Source organism: Meleagris gallopavo, chromosome Z (genome assembly GCF_905368555.1).
Source record: "Meleagris gallopavo chromosome Z, MGAL_WU_HG_1.1, whole genome shotgun sequence".
Taxonomy (NCBI): Eukaryota; Metazoa; Chordata; class Aves; order Galliformes; family Phasianidae; genus Meleagris; species Meleagris gallopavo.
This window is the reverse complement of record NC_139435.1, coordinates 11,895,460-11,909,680: the sequence shown is the minus strand read 5'-3', so window position 1 is coordinate 11,909,680 and position 14,221 is coordinate 11,895,460. Positions and strand designations below refer to the sequence as shown.

At 36.4% G+C, this 14,221-nt stretch overlaps 1 protein-coding gene across 1 annotated transcript in view; it reads right to left on the bottom strand.

Annotated features, from left to right (window-relative positions):
- The window catches only part of WDR70 (WD repeat domain 70), a 143,318-nt gene that overhangs the window by 25,226 nt on the left and 103,871 nt on the right, over positions 1-14,221 (bottom strand). The window contains exons 12-13 of the mRNA XM_010725350.4: positions 8,178-8,262; positions 6,892-7,030 (exon numbers count right to left, since the gene is read on the bottom strand). Coding sequence (XP_010723652.1) covers positions 6,892-7,030; positions 8,178-8,262 — 224 coding nt within the window. The remainder of the gene's footprint in view (positions 1-6,891; positions 7,031-8,177; positions 8,263-14,221) is intronic.

Genomic DNA, 14,221 nt, shown 5'->3' with positions numbered 1-14,221 from the left:
AGGGGAAATGGTTTGAAGTTGATGGAGGGAAGATTGAGGTTGGATGTCAGGGGGAAGTTATGTACAGAGAGAGTGCTGAGTGCTGGTACAGGCTGCCCAGAGAGGCTGTGGACGCCCTGTCCCTGGAGGTGTTCAAGGCCAGACTGGATGGGGCCCTGGGCAGCCTGGTTGAGTATTGAATGTGGAGGTTGATGACCCTGCCTGTGGCAGGGGGTTGGAGATTCATGATCCTTGAGGTCCCTTCCAACCCTGGCCATTCTGTGATTCTGTGATCTGAAAGATTCAAAAGGAAGCATTTATTTCCTCCCTCTCATATTCTACCAAGTTCAGAAATAAGCCTTTATGGGACTGTTTCAGTGCATTTATCACCAACTCTATAAGAACATATTTTCTCACCAATTCTACACAACTGGAACTTAAGGGAAATTAAAAAAAAAAAAAATCAAACTCAACATTTTAATCTGAATCTTACTTGCAGAAATACCATTATTTCTACATAATAATCAAGGATCATTAGTAACAATGGTTAATATCGCAACTGACAGAAGCCAGTAATGAAGTAACAGCTTTCCTTTTCATTCTATAGTTGCCCTGATGTCTCTGCAGAAGGTACGCATGAAACATCAATACTACAGTAGCTGTCTCCTCCCCTCTAAGAACAACAAAAATTCTTCTTAAGAGCCCTAGAAAGATAATGGTGGCCTGAGTTATTAATTCCCACTGCTCACTTTGTAATCTCGTTTTGCGAGTGTCTTACAACTCGTGGCTTGCCATGCTGTACCGTCTGGGAAAGGCTGGTTTGCCTTCTGGCTGCACTCACAGACCAGTGGATGGAAAAACATCTTACAAAACCGCCACATTTTCAACTAACTAGCTAAATAAATAAATAATGTTGACTACTAAGCCATTTCCAGATGTCAGCAAAGATGGGCAAAGAATGGTATCAGTTTACTTCCACCTTTCTTCTTTTGAGCAAAGGACAGTACCTATACAAACTATGCAGACTTTGAAAAAAAAAAAAGAAAAGGCTGCTCACATAACAGAAACATTCTAATATTATATCAAAAATACACTTTGAGCCACAATTGCAAAAATCTTTGGATTGGAGATTCCCCTGGAGCTCATCCAAGGAGAAGAGCCAAGTATAATAAATAAGGTGGGAAGTTAGGGAATATCTAGAGTGCAGTGACCTGCTATCATTAGATTTAAAATACTCATGTGAATATTGTAGTAGAGGAAACAATACCAATGGTTTTCCCTTATGAAACATGACTGAGAAAACGTGTGGAAACATTCAATAGAAAAGGGATCAGAAATTGATAAAATTTACTATTTTCTATGAGAAACCTGAAAAGTCCAAATAGCATTTTCAGAGGCCAATAATTTAAAACAGGATCCCAATAAAACACATGGATAGTAATGCTGTATCATGCATCTTTCACAATGCACGTCTATAAAACACTCTTAGAGGTGAAATGGATCACTTAGTAATGATTATTAATTGATGAACAGAGAAAGAGACAAATTCAGAGCTGTAAACTGTTTTTCTTGTAATTGCAAGGCCAAATATTTTTAAACACCTGCTCTGTGAGAATTATGGTCACATTTTCACAACAGTATATTGCAAATCTAAGGCAGACAGCTCTCATGTACAACCCCCACTGTTACAGTGAGGGAAGCTGTGCAGTTCATCTTTCTCATACACCTCAAATCTCTAGTGACAGCTCCCCTAAAGTAAAGTAAATGCTGTTGCAGGATACAGGAGGGAAGGACTACACTGTCTTTACACCGTCTTTACATATATGAAAGCAGGGAATAAAAATTGACAAGCTACCTCATTAACAAACACCTTCCCATTATTCATATCTTGTAATAGATAGTTTTTACTTTAATTGTCACAAAAATTAACCAGACCTTAAACATTGCACTTACTTCTTTCTTCTGAAATTTATATCCTCCTTCCAAACAGAAGAAATAAGCTAAAAAAACAAGACATACCATGCTGATATCTCCCTTAAGTAAAAATAATTTATTTTCCTTTTATTAAAAAGCTTTAAATCTTCATCAACTGGGCTGCAGTGGAAAAGTCCTTTCACATACTACATTGCCTTATAAACAGTAAATGATATCGTTTGAGGTCAATGAAAGGAATACTGCAATCCTATATCAACTCTGCATAAAGGGTGCTGGAAGTTTCATATTTCTTTTTTTTTTCTTTCCTTTTCATTCTTTAATTTAAAATGAAGGTTTATTTATAGCTTGCCTCACAAGACCTTCCTGAAACATCCCTTAGAGAGATTTTCAGAAGTTATAACTTAACTTCTACTTATTTTGAAAAACTACAAAAATATTGAAGAATTCTCCTAACAGAAATATGATTCCCCAAACAAGTATAAATACATGATTATGGACTGCTGCTTATCTACAAAAACCTGACGGATATTTTAAACGCTTGCACATCTCATTCTAGTATACATAACCTCAGCATCTTTACTGAATTACTCACATTTTCATTTAAAAATAGTAATTTCCATAATTGTACAACATATTTTTTTAGTGCCTATTCTTGCCTGTCACTAATTGAGTGTACTTCATCTCCTTTCTGTATAGCGAAAAAAACTTCTCTACTGCTGCCAAAATCAATCTTGCCTCTAATAAGAATAATTACTGGTCGATATGCTTGAATCAGATAAATGAATGGCAGACGTGAGAGTGATTCAAGTGAGTGTTCACAGCTATATTAAATTAATGTAACACAGGGGGAAAATATGTAGCCAACACTGTTTCCCATACAGTAGGTATTTATAACTAATTCTTATGAAGATCTCATACTTGCATAAATTGACCCAAGAACTAGGAACAAATCGAGGAGGATGAATGAAACCTCCCTTCCATTCCAAAAAGAGTCCATTACATAGATCCTGAAAGATGAAACCTTATTTACTATTAACTTATAAATATTTTCATATAAATGTTTTCTTGCGTCTATTTGAGGTGATGGCAAAATAACTGCTTTCTGACTAGTGTATCACAATAACGCAAACTGTGACAGAAAATCTACAAAAAAGTAGCATGTGCATAGGATGATGAAGACTTGTATTTTGTCCATAGCAGGACAAAGATTTGTTTTCAAAAATTTATTAACAAAAGCTAAGAAATAAATTCTTCATATTTTAACAAGTTCAACTATGGTTACTCTCCTCATCATTTCCAATCACTTCACTAGAGACTGAACCAGAGTAAGGGTGAAGTACTGCACAGAGAGCATCAGAGGCACTTCTGACCCCAGAGTTTTGATTTAATCAGCAGCAGGTAAACAAACCTGCCATTATCCTGTAACATTGTTGTTTCACTCCCTGATAACATCCGAGAGAACTCCACTGAAAGCTGTTAACCACAGAATTCTTGTCCGTGTCCAGATTGCTCCAAGTCACAGATCACTGGAGCCAGAAGAGGACAGTCGAGAAAAACAATGCTGTGTATCTGCTTTCTGCACGTATCATGCAGGCATACTGCTACTGGCCAGAGACAAAGCTCACGGCCTGCACCACATGTGACATTTATCTAACAGTACTTAGTTTTTCTTCAAGCATCACTAGTTCTCTTAGAGAAGTCCCTAATGCTTACGTTGTGGGTCAGCATTCAGTATTTGGACAATACAGTAGTTAGTTCAGCTACAAACAGTGACCAAAAACCCACCGATCCTTATGCATGATACTGAGATTTAATTAGTACTCTATTCCCAGCCACAACAGAAGAGACTAATCAGACTGTTAGTCCATTAGTGAAACCACAAGGTTTCACTCCAGCAGCTCTGAAGCAGTAATGGTTTTTCCCATGAAAACTTGAAAGAAAAGGTGAAAAAAAGGTTTGTGTGGCATGATGGAAAGGAATGTCACACACAGCTTTGGTCAAACATTCCCATTAAATATTTTCCCATTACCTCCTAGGTTCATTCACAGGCCAATTGCACTGGTTATTTACCACAGATAATGTTTACTGTTCTTAACTGTTTTCCATTTTCCAAGATTACTAAAGACTTACTTAAAAAAGATGCCTCGTGAAACAAACAAAAAAGGTTACATATTAACTGTTTATGTTTTCTCTTAGCAGCGTATTTTTTGTTACTCTGATTTAAATCCATTCTATCAGTAAGCTGGCAAACAACTGTTGCCAAAAGTCTTATAATTTTCACTGAATACTTGAAATAAATGAATAATGATGCCCTTCTTCAGCAATTTGAAGTAACTCCAGTTGAAGTCACTTTCATGAAAGTGAGCTCTTTGTAGAGACAGTTACTGGTGTACTTGTGCTCTTTTCCTACACATAATGGCATAATGCAACTTCATATACGTAAAGACTAAAAAAAGCAACAAAAAAAAAATAGTGCAATTACATATTTAAGCAATATATAACATACTAAAGATGCTTGATATTTAGTTAAAAAGTCTCAGGCAGCAGTACATACTAATCCTTAATATCACTAACTGTTGTACCTGCATTTTTGAAAGTGTATAAGGAGAACATGGCAACCAAGAAGTAAGTCAATACAAACACAGTCATTAATTATTAAGCTGCTGTAAAAACGTTTTGATAAACTACACACAAGATAAAAACCTATCAATTTAAAGATACTAATCTTATCAATTCATCAATTTATACTTATAGACTTGAAGGATCATTTCAATAAATGGCATGTGCTGCTTATAAAGTACAAAAGCCTGCATCTTTAAACTTTGTTTGCTTTTAGCATGCCTTTACTCATTTGTAATTCATCTAACACTGCAATTTGAGAAGGAAAAGCAAAAACTGTAGAAAAAAGTCAAAGGATATAAAAAAAGAAAAATTTTGAAAAAATATACTGCTTTGATTTTAAAACACTACTTATAGTAATTTTTCTTCTTTTAGACTCACATCAAAATGTTTAACTATGTTTTTCTTACATGTGTGGAGTTGAAGTTGGAAGCTGGACAGTGATTGCAGAGGTACAGTTAGTGCTGGCTCACTGAAAACTACATCGTAAAATCAGCATTTATGAGAATGAATACTTCATCTATTATTTCCACTATTTTCATTTGATCCTTTATATTCCAAGGAGGAAAATGACACTTAAATTTTATAAGTAGAGATGAAGAAAAACAGCAGCACTAAAACTCCATAGGCAAAAATAATTTATTACTGTTTTAAAAAGTACTATATAAATATAAACACCTATAGAAACTTACAGCACAAAAACTGTGAACTTGCTGAGATTTGTACACATACTTAAATTTTTACTATCTGAGTGGCCCTACGGAAGTCACATATGGGCGCCTAATTTTGTTTTTCCAACAACTTCCTACTGCCAGTTCTCAACTCTTTTGTTCCTCCCACATTTTTAAGCAACAGAACTGTATCTCCAGATTCTGAGAAAAGTCAGCAGCAAAACAATCTCTCTTGGACCTTCTTGTTGTATTATCTATGTGAGAAAGTGAGCAGACCTTCTAGTTCAAAGAATTGAAGAGCAGTTTTTCTGTAAAACAAAGTTATTCAATGACAGTTACATTCAAATTAGGTAGCTTCTCATTCTTGAAATCTTAAATCTCAGTGGAAGTTTCTGTCTTCTGTTACCAACTTCCTTACGAGCAAATGAAGATGCCATCCCAGTCAATGGAATTGCTAAGTTATTTTGTTTCTTAAGCCCCAGAAAAGAAGAACTCTCATAAGAACCTACCTCCCACTCTTTTATCTTATATAGTTTGTTTCCTTTGATCTGTCAGGGAGCTTCAGAATGAGTATGGAGGCATTCACATTTTGTCCCAGAAAATGGTTATGAACACTTGGTTGTGATATTGGTATCAGAAAAAACAACATTCAACAGAAATCTGAACAAGCTGAAGATCAGTATGTTCCACAGGAGGAGGATTTAAAAGCTAGTTTACATTAACTTTGGAGGAATACTTTAGTACTAAATGAAAATTGCTGTGTATATAAAACCTATATCTAAAATGTATTTGTCTAAAATAAAGTCTTTTTCCTCTCCAGAAAACCATGTTCTTTTCGCTTTAACATGAATTCTGCACTGTTATATTTGCAAGACTGCTGCCATAGAAATGATGAATTTAATACATTCATCATTAGCAGTTTTACTTTAAAAGGAATTCAGAGGAGAAAATTAGATTTGAAAAATAAATATAAATTTAAATTCTGTCTAATGAACTCCAGCACAAGCAGTTTTGTTGTGCTACTGTGCTCAAGAAGTGAGTTAAGAAAGGCATAGGAGAGAAAAATATCCTGAAACACTACAGCACAAAAAAGATGTGGCCAGTTGACAGGCCACAAAAATTAATGGGAATGCAACAGCAATACTTAAGCAACAGCAATTCTGTTTGAGTGTCTTGCAATCCTGATTGTTTTTAATAGGGTTACTTATTTGCACTACTGAGAACTTTTTTCAACTATGATATTAAGCTTCTTCCTTCTATACAAGGAAATATGCCTGCTGACCGAAATACATTCTACAAGAATCTATTTTCAGGGACAAGCAGGAGTTTATCACTAAATGGCATTTCGTCATGATGAATGGTGGAATGAACAGCATAAATGTATAAGCCCCCCCACAAAATTTGTGCCCCACTTCACAGGTCCAAAAAAGTTCATACTAACCTTTGAGCAATATAGTAGTAACACCAAAGCAGAAGTCTCATACTGATCAAAGGTCTCGTCCTAAGATTATATTTATTTATTTAAATGAAATAATAGGGAGAATAGCACTCTACTTATGGTCATAATTCTTGCAAATATTGAATAATTTACAGCAGTGGTACTACTACCTGTATATGGGGAAAAATCAAATGAATAAGATTTCATTCTTATTTTGAATAGTGGATAGAAGAAAATTAAAACAAATACCGCATCAGTAACTTCTATCTCATACAACTTCTGAAACGTCCCCCGATCAAAGAAGAAAAGATTCCCACTGCCACCACCTTTCTTAACAGAGGTCCCTGTGACAAGTATTTTATCATCCGGGCTGAAACAGCAATCTGTCCTGTAAAAAAAAATACACCGCCACACTGAGCAAGCCGGTAATTACTGTGCAGTCAATTTATAAATCCCATTCCTTACAAATAATCCTATTTGTTACTCCTTTTAACACAAAGCTTATAAAGACATCGTCTGTCACTTGTCATATATTATCATAGCTATTGGGCATAGTTCACATTTATAATTACAATTGTGCACAGGATGTGAAAACTGGGAAAAAAATACCCCAAACAAACATAACCCCTCCCCCCAACAAAACTCCTCTTTCTCTCAAAAGTCTTGTGAACTTTTCCATGTAGAAAAGAAACAAAATAATCCTTTCAAATCTAATTATCATCATTCAGTGAGAAATTAAATCAGTCTTTGTTTTCACTGATGATACATTCTTAAATGCTGCACAGCAGTTTTATTTACATAGTTGCTTAAAAAATGTTTTTAAATTTTTCCTCTGTGCTACAAAATACAGTGAGTGGTTGTGACTTCAAGTTTGACCTGTCCCTAATTTTCCTTTCCAAGAACTTGTTCTAAAAGTATAAATTTTCAGCAGAGTTGGATTTGACTGTGATACGGGTATAGATGTGCAGCTAAAACCAATAAAAACATAAAATTCGATACTCGGCAATATTCAGTATAATACACTATTTTAGTACCAAAGAGCAGAATAATCAGCACTTCTACCATCATAACCTGAATTAATACCATGCACCTTTGTGTTATGTCTGCTTTTCAATCTAGCTTTTTCTTTTAATTAATCATAGACCAAATAGGAATGAGGCTCACTTGATATATCTCATTACACAAACACAAGGCAATGAAGTGGCCTCTTCCTGATAAGTTTCTAATCTAATTAGGCATAAGATATATGAGACTAAAAAACTGCATAAAATAAGCATAGCTAGCTACAAATTATCAGAAGAAATAGGAGATATTTGAAAGCAGTTGTTAAGTCCTAAAATAGCCAAGAATATTACTGCACAATTCTCTCTGTGCAGGTTTTTTTCTCCACAGTTCCAGACCTATTGAGAAATGAGAAAAAAACATTTCTCATATGAGTTCAGAACAACTCTTTTCTTAATACACATTCAATAGCCTCTCCTCCATAACGCAACTACCACTGTTTCTGCTAACTGGAATAACTTAAGAGTACTTACATTGGAAAAAAGCTAGGCAGTCTTTCAGCTGAATGAAGAGGCTTTTTAAATTGTCTAATATCCCACATCTTTAAAGTATCATCTCCTGTGAAAACAAGAGAGACAAGAGTTATCAATAAAGAATTTAACAAACAATGATATGATAGAAGCATTCAAAACAAGAATGTTTTTGGTAGGATTTTGTGCCTTAGCGACAGTGAAAATGATGAGAAAGAACTGAAGGCAATGATGCCCTTCTGCTTCTTTAGCCTGCAAACAGCAACATACTACAACTTCAGTTGCTAGCAAACAGGGCCTGCAATCAGCCAGAAGTCCTTGGGGAAGGAGTAGGAAGGAAGTAAGTGAGCCCAAGGTTACTATAATTAAACCTTTTCACACCCCTCCACAACACCTTTGGCCATAAAAGCCAAAGCTGAGGATATAGTAAAACATTTACAGCCACTCTCATCTGTGTTTGATAAACACGGTGCGATTCTGCACACCCGTAGAAGTCAGAGTGTTTATTCCCTTCCAAAAGTTATGACATATTAACAAAGTGAGCATGAAAAAATAAAAAAAGTTAGTTATTCTTGTAGAGATCAACATCTCTGCTGATCATCCTTCTGGAATACGTATTTCAAGCATGAGAATTTGAGCCCTGAGCCATCTCACACAGACACTTAGGAATCTTCTTTATTTGACATCAGTGCTTTCAAGGGTGAAAAGAAGAACTTTCAAATAACAATTTCCCTTAAAAATACCCTAAGAATAATTTTAGAAAAAAATACATTCTTCATAATCTAAGTGGCAAGTAGGTGAGTGGCAAGGACATGCTTTTTTAATAAGCACAATCCTTTCTGGGATGTAATAATAATGTAATATTATATTATATACTACTACTAATATCATTATATATATATATATAATTTATAATATAATTTCGTTAGTAGTAATAGTGTTAGTATTATTTTGTTTAGGAGTATTCTAGGGATTCTTAGTCTTTGAGATTAAGAATTCAAAGTAGGCCTTGGAAATAAAATGCAAACACAAATAAATAAATAAATCTGACTTTCCACAACAGAAGAAATCAAGGCCAGCAGTCTCCTTCACAGGGAAAGCAGTAATGTGTGGCCTCGTACATCATGTATGTTTATATTAAGACTAGAATAACTTCTAACTACAAAATATTTTTAAGAAGTGGACAACTTAAATAAATGATGTCTAGAGCAGAGTATATTTCCTTTCATTGGGAAACTAAATATGACGAGAAAGAAAAAATGGTGACTCTCTATTTTGGGAATGTCATAGCATACACCATCCCAAGCACTTCAAAACATTTGGTTTTGTAACATGAGCCTTACCTTTCCCCCTCCTACCCTCAACAAAAGAACACATCATCAAGTTATTGGTGTATAAGTATCTAAAGAGCAGCACTTTATAAAAGTTTGCAAACCATTTGGCTGACCTGCAAATCTCCTGGACAGGGACAGATCTAAGGCTACCAATCAAGACTGCTCTGTTCTCAGTGGCATGACCCTTGATGTGATCTTCAAGCTGTAGTCCTACCAGGCTTTAGCAGGAGATGTTGTCAGACATTTAGATACAGCTCTCCTACTAACAAAAATGTGCTCTGCTGGTTGATTCAGAAAGAATCAAAAAATGTTGGATGATATCAAATCAACATTGTCTTAAGGACCGCAGAAATAGTCAGTTGTGAAAGGGAGAAATTAGAAAACATGGCCAATGCTTTGAACCTCTAACCATCTTTAAGAATAATACAAGATTTTCCAAATTAATGTTTAAATTATTTCATTCTCTTCTGTAAATATAGTATTGATGCCTGGATTTAATTCGCATTAGGAGCTGAAATCACTGTCACTAAAGAAGTATACATATTAATACTTCGCAACAAGGATTTTTTTCCATCAGTTCTTAATGGGTTTCTTTTAGCGCTGCAGTGCAACTGATCTATTTTTAGCTACTTCTTACACAGCCAAAACAGTTACTCTTAAACAAAAACACATAAACAAACTTGGAAGTTGCGCGTTTCAGTGCAAAGCATTCAAAATAATTCATTCTTAGATAATTCAATATTTTTCTTCATGGCAGGCTACTCCAAGGCTTGGCAGAATTTTTTAAAACTTATATAGCCTTATTAAACAGTATTTCAAATTATTCTTTGCCATTTTAATAAGAAGGATACCAATAACCAGGTAGTAGTTCAATATGATCAGACACCGTTTCTCTTGATAAAACCGTGGGCATAATAATTAAGTCCTAGAAAACAGAATCTGTAATGAGCCAAGCTAAGCATTTTGCAAACTGCTTTTTATCAAATTAAGGCCAGTGCACTAAGAGTACAAAGATTTTATCTTTATTTATTTACTTTTCTCCAGAAGATACTGACCAACTAAATGGATGCAAACTAAATGGACCCAAAAGAAGCAAAAGCTTTTGCCAATGTAAAGACCTGCCAGAAACTTGAGAAGTTTAAAGGCAGCAACAGCCTTCAAGAAGATCCTATTTTAAGAGGGAATCTTGTCTTGAAAGCAAAATTCAATACCAAAAAAAATCATAGAATCATAGAACAGCCTGAGCTGAAAAGGACTTCAAAGATCATTGAGTTTCAACCCCCCTGCTATGTGCAGGGTCGCCAACCAGCAGACCAGGCTGCCCAGAGCCACATCCAGCCTGGCCTTGAATGCCTCCAGGGATGGGGCATCCACAACCTCCTTGGGCAACCTGTTCCAGTGTGTCACCACCCTCTGTGTGAAAAACTTCCTCCTAATATCTAATCTAAACCTCCCCTGTCTCTGTTTAAAACCATTCTCCCTTGTCCTATCACTATCCACCTTTGTAAATAGTTGTTCTCCTTGTTTAAATGCTCCTTTCAAGTACTGGAAGGCTGCAATGATGTCTCCCCAGAGCGTTCTCTTGTCCAAGCTAAATAAGCCCAGTTCCCTCAACCTTTCTTCATAGGAGAGGTGCTCCAGCCCTCTGATCATCTTAGTGACCCTCCTCTGGACACACTCCAAGAGCTCTGTGTCTTTCTTGTGCTGGGAACCCCAGATCTGGACACAGTACTCCAGATAGGACCTCACAAGAGCTGAGTAGAGGGGGACAATTACCTCCCTCTCCCTGCTGGCCACTCCTGTTAATGAGCCCAGAACACGGTCTTCCAGGCTGCAAGCGCACACTGCTGGCTCATGTCCAGCTTCTCGTCCACCAGGACCCCAAAGTCCTTCTCTGCAAGGCTGCTTTCAGGGAATTCTTTACCTGGTTTGTATAAATACCTGGGATTGCCCAGGTAAATGCAGGCATCCTGCATGTGACCTTGCTGAGCTCATTAGGTTTTCATGGGCCCACTTCTGCAGCCTGTCCAGGTCCCTCTGGATGGCTTCCCTTCCCTCCAATGGATCGACTGCACCGCTCAGCTTGCTGTCATCTGCAAACTAGCTGAGGGTGCACTCGATGCCATTCACAAAGATCATTCTAGAGAACAATAAAACATAAGCACGGAGATTTTAAAAAAGAAAATATAGCAAAAAAAGGCTTACCATAACCGAGTATGAGAATATATCATGTTTATAAATTCAGAGCCCTTTTGCTAAGGCTTAGAGCATACGCAAGGAGAAACACTTTACACAGCGAAGTACAGACTTCTGCTTTTTGCAGTGGTTTAGCAAAAGGAGCTACAAAAGTTAAAGAACAGCCTTCTGAGGCACTGCAGTCAGGATCATGCCTGACCTTAGAATGCTAAGACAGAGAATTTGAAAAGTCACAAATCAGGAGTTCTGCACTTACATCTGTAACAGCTCTCACCAACATCTGTATCAACATCACCAAATCCTCTTATCATCCTCTCTATACATAAAATTATTTTTCTACATAAGTTTACAGACAAACCAACCAACATATAGCTATCATGAGGTTCATGAAATTAATAAAGTCATTGTTTCATATTATAACAAAACCAGATTCTGTACAGGCCAGGAGTCAGAAAAGTATATTATAAAAGGACCCCAAATACTAATGCTCACCTACTGAATGAAGAAAACATTCCCAAGTAGTATTTTTTTCATATTTATACAAAAAACATACTTTCATGGTAACAAGTTTTAAAAATATCACTTTCTTAAGTTTCCATCAAGTTGCTACCAAATCCCAACAAGAATAACACTGGGACCTCTCATAAGCATGTCCTTACTTTTTTCATTTTCCCTTGTGCTTGCAGCTGAGCTCTGCCTCATCTCTCTTACATCCGACACAGAACTTTTATCAGATGCAGGAGAATCAATCGGGCTTTCAATGAGAGTTCCCATTCCCCACACAACAGTCCTCTCTTTGATCCTCAGCATCTGGCAGGTGTGTTAATCTATGAATGCTGGATCCACATCTGCTTTTATTGGTACAGATCCAAAGTAATACTCACATTAAAGCACTAACCGAAGAAGTCAGTCAAAGTAAGGTAAGAAACTTCCTTGTTTTGCAACATATCAGACTTTACATTAAAAATAAAACAAAACAAAACAAAAAAGCACTGGACAAAGGTAGTACTTGCAAGCATACTATGGGGCCAAATTTCTGTACAACTATCAAAATCTGATACAGTTTTTACCACAGTCAGGTAGACAGAGCATAAGTAGAAGTGTGTTCAGCATAACGCAAAATCTGGAGACAGATGAAGAAAAGCAAGCAAGCGCCACAAGCAATTAAAATGTGCAAGGGTCATTTCTGGTATCTACATTCATAAATGCAAAATATAAGTGAATTTACATAAACGAAGGTTTCAAGATAGCTCTATTGAATATTCCTAACATTAGCACTCTGATTTGCTGTGGATATTTAAAAGGCACACAAATGTTCCTCTTTACATCATTTCAAGTAAAGTATGTCTTTGTGGATTTTGCAAGGGCTACACCACTGGCAGGCAGAAGTGGCATTTTACTCAGCTCAGAACAGACAGACTGATGATTTACCCACTTTCTGAAGAGGAGAAGGTTCTCACATTGCACGTGTTCAGTTCAGTAAGAACCACACTGAGTTTTTATCTCAATCCTTTATGAAATACCAGGAGGCTGAACAACAATTAATAAACAATCTAAGTGACAGTAACATGCTCTAGTAAGCCAAGGACTATCAAGGGCTAACAAGACCACTGCCACTTCACTCTGAAATATGTGATCCTGGAAATATAAGTATGTGGAATGTTAGAAACATGACAAAATGTACACAGTGAAAGTACCATCTGCTAGCAGCTGCAATCACTGTAAAAGTCACCAATGCTGCTCAACTCATAAGGGGCAGGGAAAGGGAGAAGGACACAACGCAATTGTAAATTTCAACCCAGGCTAGAATCACAGCTCCTCCTTCAGAGAGTTTGCAGTATGTGGATACCTCTATCACCGTACTTTGTACATGTAATCTCACTCTGCCTACATACCAAACTGACCAGATGTCATGTACATATGTTAGGCACAATATTGAGCCTACATTAACATACACTGCTTCTCCCTAGGCTTGTTTATTCAGCCTTGAGGCCATACTAATGCATGTACACAGCTTCTGGTTACAGCTGGTTTCCATCCAGACAGCTTGGATTACATGTTTGCACCTGCCAGCAAAACACTGGGTAGACAAATCTCCAGATGAAAAGTTGTTTTAGGTAGATACTGCCCCATCCGGTGCATCTAAAACAATGGAGAGAATGTGTCTTCATGTATATCACTGCCTTCTCAATACTTCTATAACAGTTCTAACTGAAATTTAAAAAATAAGGGTTTTTTTTCCCTATTCAATAGATTTTTTTTTCAAGTATATCTTGGCTACTTGCCTCAAGTTATCACTTTTTGATGTTTATAATGTGAACTACAAAAAAGTTCCAATTAAATCATAAAAGCACACTGTATTAGAAAGCTCAAAGAATTAATAACTCTGCAGCACTCACACTCTTACTAGAGAAGGAATAACCTTGCCAGAAAGAACTAAGTAATATAATCTGTTGTATTTTAATTAAGCTAATAATTTCCTTCTTGGTGTATTACTAATGCTAGGCAAGAAGAAAG